This window comes from Gobius niger, assembly GCF_951799975.1.
Source record: "Gobius niger genome assembly, chromosome: 15".
Lineage (NCBI taxonomy): Eukaryota > Metazoa > Chordata > Actinopteri > Gobiiformes > Gobiidae > Gobius > Gobius niger.
The window spans coordinates 31,565,676-31,577,517 of NC_136866.1; the positions used below are offsets into that span (position 1 = coordinate 31,565,676).

The window sequence follows — 11,842 nt, forward strand, 5'->3', positions numbered from 1 at the left end:
CCACCAGGAGGGGGCGCTGTCGCCATCACCACCAGGAGGGGGCGCTGTCGCCATCGCCACCAGGAGGGGGCGCTGTCGTCAGGGCTGTGCTGCTGAGTCTTGTCTGAATGTTTGGTGTTTGTTTGGAGTTTTGTCTGAACTCGTTGAGCCCGAGGCCGGATCTGCACACGCCCACACTGTTACTACGGCAACAAATCCATTTAAATAATGAATAAATTAACATCTGCCCAAAGTTCGTGAAAACTCGTTCATAAACAGTAAATACTTTAACGTGTTGAAACAGAACTCTGAGTCACAGATCAAATCAAATAAACTCCCCTTTATTCACCTTTAAAGCCCCCAGAGGTCATGTTATACTCACTACTGCCCCCTCAGGTCAGACGTGTAACTGCAGCTTCTATATGAAGCTCGTGACGGCGCTTCAGACCCGAAGTAACAGCTGTGAGTGACAGGTCTGAGTGACAGGTCTGAGTGACAGGTCTGAGTGACAGGTCTGAGTGACAGGTCTGAGTGACAGGTCTGAGCTCACACACGAGGACATGGAGGATCATGTGAACTCCGTATAGTCCCTTTAACAGACAGTTCTGTCTCATATTGATCAACAAATCATAAAACAAACTTTTGCATCAGGCTGATTTTTTCTTAAACACTTTATAAAGTCATGTAATGTCTCGCGGTGATGACATCACAGGTTAAAGTGAATCTGACACAGTTTCTGCTCAAACATCGTTAACACGACATTATATTATATTTACGATTGTAGTTGTTCCCACTTTTCTTTAGTTCGGCCATGTTTGTGATGTTTATAGTTTCACTTCCTGATTGGACACCGACAGGAAGTGACATAGATGAAAGTAAACAGTTTTAAACTGTTGCCGTGACGACCATGTTAAGTCAACAGGAAATGAGTCAAACTGAACTTTGCTTTTATCTACGTCACTTCAGCAGCTTCAACATAGACACAGACGTATATGGCCATATATGGTCATGTTTGAAAAGAAAATGGAGAAAAATCTGAACTTTCTCTAATTATTCAAAAACTACTTTAACAAACGCTGAATTATGAATAAAGTTTCTACTAAATACAAAGACATGGAGAGGAGCAAAGTAAATACATGAATAACGGAGAATGCTAACCTGATGCTACATGTTAGCATCGGGCTAATGCTAACGGTTAGCTAGTGCTAGCTACAACTGCCGTTTTTTCACTTCTACTGAACAATCTGCTGTGAGAAAATATCCACATGGGCCCGATTTACAACTGACTTTATTTATGTGATGAATAAGTTCAGAAAAGGGATAAAAGGAGGGAAAATTGTGTTTCTCTAAAGACTCTGTTTCCCCCCTGGGTGAAGCCACGCCCCCTTCTATGACGAGATGCGTCTGTATCTTTTCTGCCAAACGTTTCTTCTTTAAAGTCGCTGCTTCACTGAAATAATGAGAATTATGGCTGATGTTATTCAGGTAAACAAGTCATATTTTCAGCTGCCCTTTGACCTCTGACCCCGCTTTAACCCACTGCCTTTTCTCCAGCTTTCCCCAAATCTAAAAGCTGCTCGACTGCAGGCCCATAAGCCAGAGCAGCCTCCCATTTGAAAGCTAAGACCTACAAACTGATCGAAACGGATCTTTTTCATCTGATCTTTTATGCTGCACTTTTTGCTTTCTTGTCACATGTTTGTTGCCGTTTTGGCGATTTGGGTAAAGCTGAAGTGGAGAAAATGCACTCGGTCAAAGAAACTAGAAACAGGAAGTTATGAAACCATTTCCTCAGTAAAATAATGAAATACACGTCAGGCAGCCCAACAGCGCCCCCTGTGCTCATCCCACACCTTTAGAATAAAAGCCTTTGTTACTGCAGCCCTTCAGAACAAAAGCCTTTGTTACTGCAGCCCTTCAGAATAAAAGCCTTTGTTACTGCAGCCCTTCAGAATAAAAGCCTTTGTTACTGCAGCCCTTCAGAATCAAAGCCTTTGTTACTGCAGCCCTTCAGAATAAAAGCCTTTGTTACTGCAGCCCTTCAGAATAAAAGCAGAGTCGTGTTTGTTTAATCAGTGACATCATCCGTCTGTGGCGTCTGATTGGTCGGTTTGTGGTAAATGTAAAATGTGATGTTTTTAAATAAACTCCCCCTGCTGGACACTCACCAGAACACATGCTTTATTGTGAAAGTCTTTTATTTCGAATTTCCTGTCATTAAACTTATATTACTCTGTCATTAAGGCTCTTTGGTCTTTGATCTTGGCTCAGGTCCTGGTCCTGGTCTTTGGTCTTTGGTCTTGGCTCAGGTCCTGGTCCTGGTCTTTGGTCTTTGGTCTTGGCTCAGGTCCTGGTCCTGGACTTTGGTCTTTGGTCTTGGCTCAGGTCCTGGTCTTTGGTCTTGGCTCAGGTCCTGGTCCTGGTCCGGTCCTGGACTTTGGTCTTGGCTCAGGTCCTGGTCCTGGTCCGGTCCTGGACTTTGGCTCAGGTCCTGGTCCGGTCCTGGAGGCTCCTCTTCGCGCTGATCACCGTGTTCTGGAACAGAGGGATATTTGTAATGACGTCGGGTGCTAATGTACATGTTTTAGTCCCTTCTATTACTTTGAATCTGCAGAGTTTAGTCTCAGAAACAGAACGTTCATTATCCAATCAGAGATGTACGAAGATTAGGCACCGCCCACTAACCTAAATGCTAGTGGCGAGGGCGGGGTCAGGGTTTAGCTGGTTAAAAACTAGGGAAACTCTTCAAAGTCCATTAGCATTAGCCGTTAGCCCTTAGCATTAGCCGTTAGTATTAGCCGTTAGCATTAGCCGTTAGCATTAGCCGTTCGCCCATAGCATTAGCCGTTAGCATTAGCCGTTAGCATTAGCTGTTAGCCGCTAGCATTAGCCGTTAGCATTAGCCGTTAGCATTAGCCGTTCGCCCATAGCATTAGCCGTTAGCATTAGCCGTTAGCATTAGCCGTTCACCCATAGCATTAGCCGTTAGCATTAGCCGTTAGCATTAGCCGCTAGCATTAGCCGTTAGCCGCTAGCATTAGCCTGCTCAATGTATAATCCCAGCCCCCGCAGTAACTGAAGGCGTTTCCATGGTTACATTCATAGAAATATATACATGGAAGAGGCATGTTGTCCCAGCTCCTGTCTCTTTACATAGGGGTGCTCAGTGGCGCATGACTCCAGTTTCGTCCGCCATAACGGCCCAAAGTGCCCGTATGACGCGTCATCTGTATCTATGCTCCCCACGGCCCAAGTGGGTGAAAGCAGCGTTACATTACACAGCCTGGACTCACCTGCATCAACATGGCGACCGTCATAGGCCCCACCCCTCCAGGGACAGGTGTGAGGAATCCTGCTCTCTCATTGGCCGAGGCGTAATGGACGTCGCCCACGACTCGCTTCCCGCTCGACCTGGACGGATCTGAGGAACAAGAGCAGGACTAAACCAGGTCTAAACCAGGACTAAACCAGGACTAAACCAGGTCTAAACCAGGACTAAACATGGACTAAACCAGGTCTAAACCAGGACTAAACCAGGACTAAACCAGGACTAAACCAGGACTAAACCAGGTCTAAACCAGGTCTAAACCAGGACTAAACCAGGACTAAACCAGGACTAAACCAGGACTAAACCAGGTCTAAACCAGGACTAAACCAGGACTAAACCAGGACTAAACCTGGACTAAACCAGGACTAAACCAGGACTAAACCAGGACTAAACCAGGACTAAACCAGGACTAAACCAGGACTAAACCAGGACTAAACCAGGACTAAACCAGGACTAAACCAGGTCTAAACCAGGACTAAACCAGGACTAAACCAGGACTAAACCTGGACTAAACCAGGACTAAACCTGGACTAAACCAGGACTAAACCAGGACTAAACCAGGACTAAACCAGGTCTAAACCAGGTCTAAACCAGGACTAAACCAGGACTAAACCAGGAATAAACCAGGACTAAACCAGGACTAAACCAGGTCTAAACCAGGACTAAACCAGGACTAAACCAGGTCTAAACCAGGACTAAACCAGGACTAAACCTGGTCTAAACCAGGTCTAAACCAGGACTAAAGCAGGACTAAACCAGGTCTAAACCAGGTCTAAACCAGGACTAAAGCAGGACTAAACCAGGTCTAAACCAGGTCTAAACCAGGTCTAAACCAGGACTAAACCTGGTCTAAACCAGGACTAAACCAGGTCTAAACCAGGTCTAAACCAGGACTAAACCAGGACTAAACCAGGACTAAACCTGGACTAAACCAGGACTAAACCAGGTCTAAACCAGGTCTAAACCAGGACTAAACCAGGACTAAACCAGGACTAAACCTGGACTAAACCAGGACTAAACCAGGACTAAACCAGGACTAAACCAGGACTAAACCAGGACTAAAGCAGGTCTAAACCAGGACTAAACCAGGACTAAACCAGGTCTAAACCAGGACTAAACCTGGACTAAACCAGGACTAAACCAGGACTAAACCAGGACTAAACCAGGACTAAACCAGGACTAAAGCAGGTCTAAACCAGGACTAAACCAGGACTAAACCAGGACTAAACCAGGACTAAACCAGGGCTAAACCAGGTCTAAACCAGGTCTAAACCAGGACTAAACCAGGTCTAAACCAGGTCTAAACCAGGACTAAAGCAGGACTAAACCAGGTCTAAACCAGGTCTAAACCAGGTCTAAACCAGGACTAAACCTGGTCTAAACCAGGACTAAACCAGGTCTAAACCAGGTCTAAACCAGGACTAAACCGGGACTAAACCAGGACTAAACCTGGACTAAACCAGGACTAAACCAGGACTGAACCAGGACTAAACCAGGACTAAACCAGGTCTAAACCAGGTCTAAACCAGGACTAAACCAGGACTAAACCAGGACTAAACCAGGACTAAACCAGGACTAAACCAGGACTGAACCAGGACTAAACCAGGACTAAACCAGGTCTAAACCAGGTCTAAACCAGGACTAAACCAGGTCTAAACCAGGACTAAACCAGGGCTAAACCAGGACTAAACCAGGACTAAACCAGGTCTAAACCTGGACTAAACCAGGACTAAACCAGGACTAAACCAGGGCTAAACCAGGACTAAACCAGGGCTAAACCAGGACATTCCAATGATTCCAAATGGTGAGTGTAAGTTTGGAGTTACTAAAGGACCAGCCTCACTGGCCTAGACTAGTCTCTGAAAGGCCCTTCAGGTGGTGTGGGTGGTACCTGAGGTGTGGGTGGTACCTGAGGTGTGGGTGGTACCTCATGTGTGGGTGGTACCTCATGTGTGGGTGGTACCTCATGTGTGGGTGGTACCTGAGGTGTGGGTGGTACCTGAGGTGTGGGTGGTACCTGAGGTGTGGGTGGCACCTGAGGTGTGGGTGGTACCTCAGGTGTGGGTGGTACCACAGGTGTGGGTGTGGGTGGTACCACAGGTGTGGGTGGTACCTCAGGTGTGGGTGGTACCTGAGGTGTGGGTGGTACCACAGGTGTGGGTGTGGGTGGTACCACAGGTGTGGGTGGTACCTGAGGTGTGGGTGGTACCTCAGGTGTGGGTGGTACCACAGGTGTGGGTGGTACCACAGGTGTGGGTGGTACCTGAGGTGTGGGTGGTACCTGGGGTGTGGGTGGTACCTGAGGTGTGGGTGGTACCTCAGGTGTGGGTGGTACCTGAGGTGTGGGTGGTACCTGGGGTGTGGGTGGTACCTGAGGTGTGGGTGGTACCTCAGGTGTGGGTGGTACCTCAGGTGTGGGTGGTACCTGAGGTGTGGGTGGTACCACATGTGTGGGTGGTACCTCAGGTGTGGGTGGTACCTGAGGTGTGGGTGGTACCACATGTGTGGGTGGTACCACAGGTGTGGGTGGTACCTCAGGTGTGGGTGGCACCTGAGGTGTGGGTGGTACCTGAGGTGTGGGTGGTACCACATGTGTGGGTGGTACCGCAGGTGTGGGTGGTACCTCAGGTGTGGGTGGTACCGCAGGTGTGGGTGGTACCTCAGTGTGGGTGGTACCTCAGGTGTGGGTGTGGGTGGTACCTCAGGTGTGGGTGGTACCGCAGGTGTGGGTGGTACCTCAGGTGGGTGGTACCACAGGTGTGGGTGGTACCTGAGGTGTGGGTGGTACCTCAGGTGTGGGTGATACCACAGGTGTGGGTGGTACCTGAGGTGTGGGTGGTACCTGAGGTGTGGGTGGTACCTCAGGTGTGGGTGGTACCTGAGGTGTGGGTGGTACCTGAGGTGTGGGTGGTACCGCAGGTGTGGGTGGTACCACAGGTGTGGGTGGTACTACAGGTGTGGGTGGTACCTCAGGTGTGGGTGGAACCTCAGGTGTGGGTGGTACCTCAGGTGTGGGTGGTACCTCAGGTGTGGGTGGTACTGCAGGTGTGGGTGGTACCTCAGGTGTGGGTGGTACCTGGGACGTAGTTGATGCCGCAGTCGATGACCACAGCTCCTTCTTTGATCCATTCTCCACGAACCATCTCCGCTCTGCCCATTCCCACCACCAGGATGTCGGCCCGGCTCACCTATGACACAGAAGCATCCTGAAACATGACCCTCTGACCCCGCCCCTGACCCCGCCCCTGACCCCGCCCCCCTGACCCCGCCCCTCACCTGGAGCGGCAGGTCTGCGGTCCGGGAGTGGCAGACGGTCACGGTGGCGTGGTTCCACAGCAGCAGGTCGTGCATCGGAGCTCCTACGATCTTACTGCGGCCGATCACCACCGCGTTCTGCCCCGACACCGGCACGCCTGCAGGGGGCGATAGGGAGGCGTTTGGAGAAGGAGGTGCAGAGGGAGGAGGTGCAGAGGGAGGAGGTGCTGGGGGAGGAGTTACCCGTCTGTGCGATGAGCTCCATGCAGCCCTGAGGAGTGCAGGGCAGGAAACAGTCTCTGAGCTCGCCTCGAGACAAACGTCCGGCGTTTACACACGACAGGCTGAAACAGAGGAAACACCTGAGCCTTAACCTCCCTCTGAAGGCTTCCATGACCTCCCTCGTTAGAAGGTAGTGAGATGTTCCTCACTGACCCGTCCACGTCCTTCAGTGGAGACACGGCGTTGGTGATCAGCTCCTGGTCCATGGGCTTCTCTGAGTCCAGAGGCAGCTGCACGATCAGACCGTGGACCTCAGGGTCTTCATTCAGAGCCAGGACCGCGCGCAGGACCTGAGGGACCACAGGGACCACAGGGAGACGTCAGGGACCACAGGGACCACAGGGAGACGTCAGGGACCACAGGGAGACGTCAGGGACCACAGGGAGACGTCAGGGACCACAGGGAGACGTCAGGGACCACAGGGAGACGTCAGGGACCACAGGGACCACAGGGACCACAGGGACCACAGGGAGACGTCAGGGACCACAGGGAGACGTCAGGGACCACAGGGAGACGTCAGGGACCACAGGGAGACGTCAGGGACCACAGGGACCACAGGGACCACAGGGAGACGTCAGGGACCACAGGGAGACGTCAGGGACCACAGGGAGACGTCAGGGACCACAGGGACCACAGGGACCACAGGGAGACGTCAGGGACCACAGGGACCACAGGGACCACAGGGAGACGTCAGGGACCACAGGGACCACAGGGAGACGTCAGGGACCACAGGGACCACAGGGAGACGTCAGGGACCACAGGGACCACAGGGACCACAGGGAGACGTCAGGGACCACAGGGACCACAGGGAGACGTCAGGGACCACAGGGACCACAGGGACCACAGGGAGACGTCAGGGACCACAGGGACCACAGGGAGACGTCAGGGACCACAGGGACCACAGGGAGACGTCAGGGACCAGACAGACCACAGTGTCAGCCCCTGTGACTCACTGACCCACAGCGCCCCATGTGGACAGACTGACCCACAGCGCCCCATGTGGACAGACTGACCCACAGCGCCCCATGTGACTCACTGACCCACAGCGCCCCCTGTGACAGACTGACCCACAGCGCCCCATGTGACTCACTGACCCACAGCGCCCCATGTGGACAGACTGACCCACAGCGCCCCCTGTGACAGACTGACCCACAGCGCCCCCTGTGGACACACTGACCCACAGCGCCCCATGTGACTCACTGACCCACAGCGCCCCCTGTGACTCACTGACCCACAGCGCCCCCTGTGACTCACAGCGCCCCCTGTGACTCACTGACCCACAGCGCCCCCTGTGACAGACTGACCCACAGCGCCCCCTGTGGACTCACTGACCCACAGCGCCCCCTGTGACAGACTGACCCACAGCGCCCCCTGTGGACAGACTGACCCACAGCGCCCCCTGTGGACAGACTGACCCACAGCGCCCCCTGTGGACTCACTGACCCACAGCGCCCCCTGTGACTCACTGACCCACAGCGCCCCCTGTGACACACTGACCCACAGCGCCCCCTGTGACTCACTGACCCACAGCGCCCCCTGTGACTCACTGACCCACAGCGCCCCCTGTGGACAGACTGACCCACAGCGCCCCCTGTGGACAGACTGACCCACAGCGCCCCCTGTGGACTCACTGACCCACAGCGCCCCCTGTGGACAGACTGACCTGGTCCTCAGAAGTGCAGCTGGGCAGACGGATGTGTTTGGCGTTGATCCCGATCTGAAACAGATTTATTTAAGTATTTTAATGTTTTTATTTCGTTTTAAATGTATTTAAAGACGAAGCTGAAGGAGTCGTTTTTTCCCGGGGTTAAAGGCGGGGTTAAAGGCGGGGTTTAAGGCGGGGTTTAAGGCGGGGTTTAAGGCGGGGTTAAAGGCGGGGTTTAAGGTGGGGTTTAAGGCGGGGTTAAAGGCGGGGTTGAAGGTGGGGTTAAAGGCGGGGTTTAAGGCGGGGTTTAAGGCGGGATTAAAGGCGGGGTTAAAGGCGGGGTTAAAGGCGGGGTTTAAGGCGGGGTTGAAGGCGGGGTTAAAGGCGGGGTTTAAGGCGGGGTTAAAGGCGGGGTTAAAGGCGGGGTTAAAGGCGGGGTTAAAGACGGGGTTAAAGGCGGGGTTAAAGGCGGGGTTTAAGGCGGGCTTTAAGGCGGGGTTAAAGGCGGGGTTTAAGGCGGGGTTTAAGGTGGGGTTTAAGGCGGGGTTTAAGGCGGGGTTTAAGGCGGGGTTTAAGGCGGAGATTAAGGCGGGGTTAAGAGGGGGTTTAAGGCGTGGTTTAAGGCGGGGTTAAGAGGGGGTGGAGGACTGACAGCTCTGACCTCTGCAGCTGCCTTCAGCTTGGAGCTGATGTAGAGGTTGGAGTCGTCTCTGTCTCCGACCTGGAACAGAAAACACTGAGTCAGATGCCCTTCCATAAACACACACAGGAAGTGCTGAGCAGAATGAGGAGAACAGGAGACTTTAGTTCTGTGGAGCAGAGAGAAGTGGCTGTGAGGAGGAGGAGCAGGAGGACAGTGTTGGAGATGAAGATGAGCCTCTGTCTCCTGAGGGGGAGCAGATGGAGCAGCTCCATGAGTCACAGAGTGGGATCCAGATGTGGAGGGTTCATGACCAGAAGTCCCAAAGTCCAGGGCTGCGTCCGAAATGGTCAGATTGGTCAGAGCTCTTACGCCAAACCGGATGTGCATCATAGCCACTTTAGCATAGAGACCTCTGATGCTAACTATCATAGCCACTTTAGCATAGGGACCTCTGGTGCTAACTATCATAGCCACTTTAGCATAGGGACCTCTGATGCTAACTATCATAGCCACTTTAGCATAGGGACCTCTGATGCTAACTATCATAGCCACTTTAGCATAGGGACCTCTGATGCTAACTATCATAGCCACTTTAGCATAGGGACCTCTGATGCTAACTATCATAGCCACTTTAGCATAGGGACCTCTGATGCTAACTATCATAGCCACTTTAGCATAGGGACCTCTGATGCTAACTATCATAGCCACTTTAGCATAGGGACCTCTGATGCTAACTATCATAGCCACTTTAGCATAGGGACCTCTGGTGCTAACTATCATAGCCACTTTAGCATAGGGACCTCTGATGCTAACTATCATAGCCACTTTAGCATAGTGACCTCTGGTGCTAACTATCATAGCCACTTTAGCATAGGGACCTCTGATGCTAACTATCATAGCCAATTTAGCATAGGGACCTCTGATGCTAACTATCATAGCCACTTTAGCATAGTGACCTCTGGTGCTAACTATCATAGCCACTTTAGCATAGGGACCTCTGGTGCTAACTATCATAGCCACTTTAGCATAGGGACCTCTGATGCTAACTATCATAGCCACTTTAGCATAGGGACCTCTGGTGCTAACTATCATAGCCACTTTAGCATAGGGACCTCTGATGCTAACTATCATAGCCACTTTAGCATAGGGACCTCTGATGCTAACTATCATAGCCACTTTAGCATAGGGACCTCTGATGCTAACTATCATAGCCACTTTAGCATAGGGACCTCTGATGCTAACTATCATATTCACTTTAGCATAGGGACCTCTGGTGCTAACTATCATAGCCACTTTAGCATAGGGACCTCTGGTGCTAACTATCATAGCCACTTTCGCATAGGGACCTCTGATGCTAACTATCATAGCCACTTTAGCATAGGGACCTCTGATGCTAACTATCATAGCCACTTTAGCATAGTGACCTCTGATGCTAACTATCATAGCCACTTTAGCATAGGGACCTCTGATGCTAACTATCATAGCCACTTTAGCATAGGGACCTCTGGTGCTAACTATCATAGCCACTTTAGCATAGGGACCTCTGGTGCTAACTATCATGGCCACTTTAGCATAGGGACCTCTGATGCTAACTATCATGGCCACTTTAGCATAGGGACCTCTGGTGCTAACTATCATAGCCACTTTAGCATAGGGACCTCTGGTGCTAACTATCATAGCCACTTTAGCATAGGGACCTCTGGTGCTAACTATCATAGCCACTTTAGCATAGGGACCTCTGGTGCTAACTATCATAGCCACTTTAGCATAGGGACCTCTTGTGCTAACTATCATAGCCACTTTAGCATAGGGACCTCTGATGCTAACTATCATAGCCACTTTAGCATAGGGACCTCTTGTGCTAACTATCATAGCCACTTTAGCATAGGGACCTCTGATGCTAACTATCATAGCCACTTTAGCATAGTGACCTCTGATGCTAACTATCATAGCCACTTTAGCATAGGGACCTCTGATGCTAACTATCATAGCCACTTTAGCATAGGGACCTCTGGTGCTAACTATCATAGCCACTTTAGCATAGGGACCTCTGGTGCTAACTATCATGGCCACTTTAGCATAGGGACCTCTGATGCTAACTATCATGGCCACTTTAGCATAGGGACCTCTGGTGCTAACTATCATAGCCACTTTAGCATAGGGACCTCTGGTGCTAACTATCATAGCCACTTTAGCATAGGGACCTCTGGTGCTAACTATCATAGCCACTTTAGCATAGGGACCTCTGGTGCTAACTATCATAGCCACTTTAGCATAGGGACCTCTGGTGCTAACTATCATAGCCACTTTAGCATAGCGACCTCTGATGCTAACTATCATAGTCACTTTAGCATGGGGACCTCTGATGCTAACTATCATAGCCACTTTAGCATAGGGACCTCTGGTGCTAACTATCATAGCCACTTTAGCATAGGGACCTTTGATGCTAACTATCATAGCCACTTTAGCATAGGGACCTCTGGTGCTAACTATCATAGCCACTTTAGCATAGGGACCTCTGGTGCTAACTATCATAGCCACTTTAGCATAGGGACCTTTGATGCTAACTATCATAGCCACTTTAGCATAGGGACCTCTGGTGCTAACTATCATAGCCACTTTAGCATAGGGACCTCTGGTGCTAACTATCATAGCCACTTTAGCATAGGGACCTTTGATGCTAACTATCATAGCCACTTTAGCATAGGGA

At 51.0% G+C, this 11,842-nt stretch overlaps 1 protein-coding gene across 1 annotated transcript in view; it reads right to left on the reverse strand.

Annotated features, from left to right (window-relative positions):
• Window positions 1–2,452: 2,452 nt before the first annotated feature.
• Window positions 2,453–11,842, reverse strand: part of LOC306974682 (C-1-tetrahydrofolate synthase, cytoplasmic-like) — a 19,900-nt gene continuing 10,510 nt past the window's right edge. The window contains exons 4-11 of the mRNA XM_079572055.1: window positions 9,151–9,210; window positions 8,508–8,561; window positions 6,998–7,134; window positions 6,806–6,906; window positions 6,584–6,720; window positions 6,384–6,495; window positions 3,273–3,400; window positions 2,453–2,514 (exon numbers count right to left, since the gene is read on the reverse strand). Coding sequence (XP_079428181.1) covers window positions 2,464–2,514; window positions 3,273–3,400; window positions 6,384–6,495; window positions 6,584–6,720; window positions 6,806–6,906; window positions 6,998–7,134; window positions 8,508–8,561; window positions 9,151–9,210 — 780 coding nt within the window. The 3' untranslated portion in view covers window positions 2,453–2,463. The remainder of the gene's footprint in view (window positions 2,515–3,272; window positions 3,401–6,383; window positions 6,496–6,583; window positions 6,721–6,805; window positions 6,907–6,997; window positions 7,135–8,507; window positions 8,562–9,150; window positions 9,211–11,842) is intronic.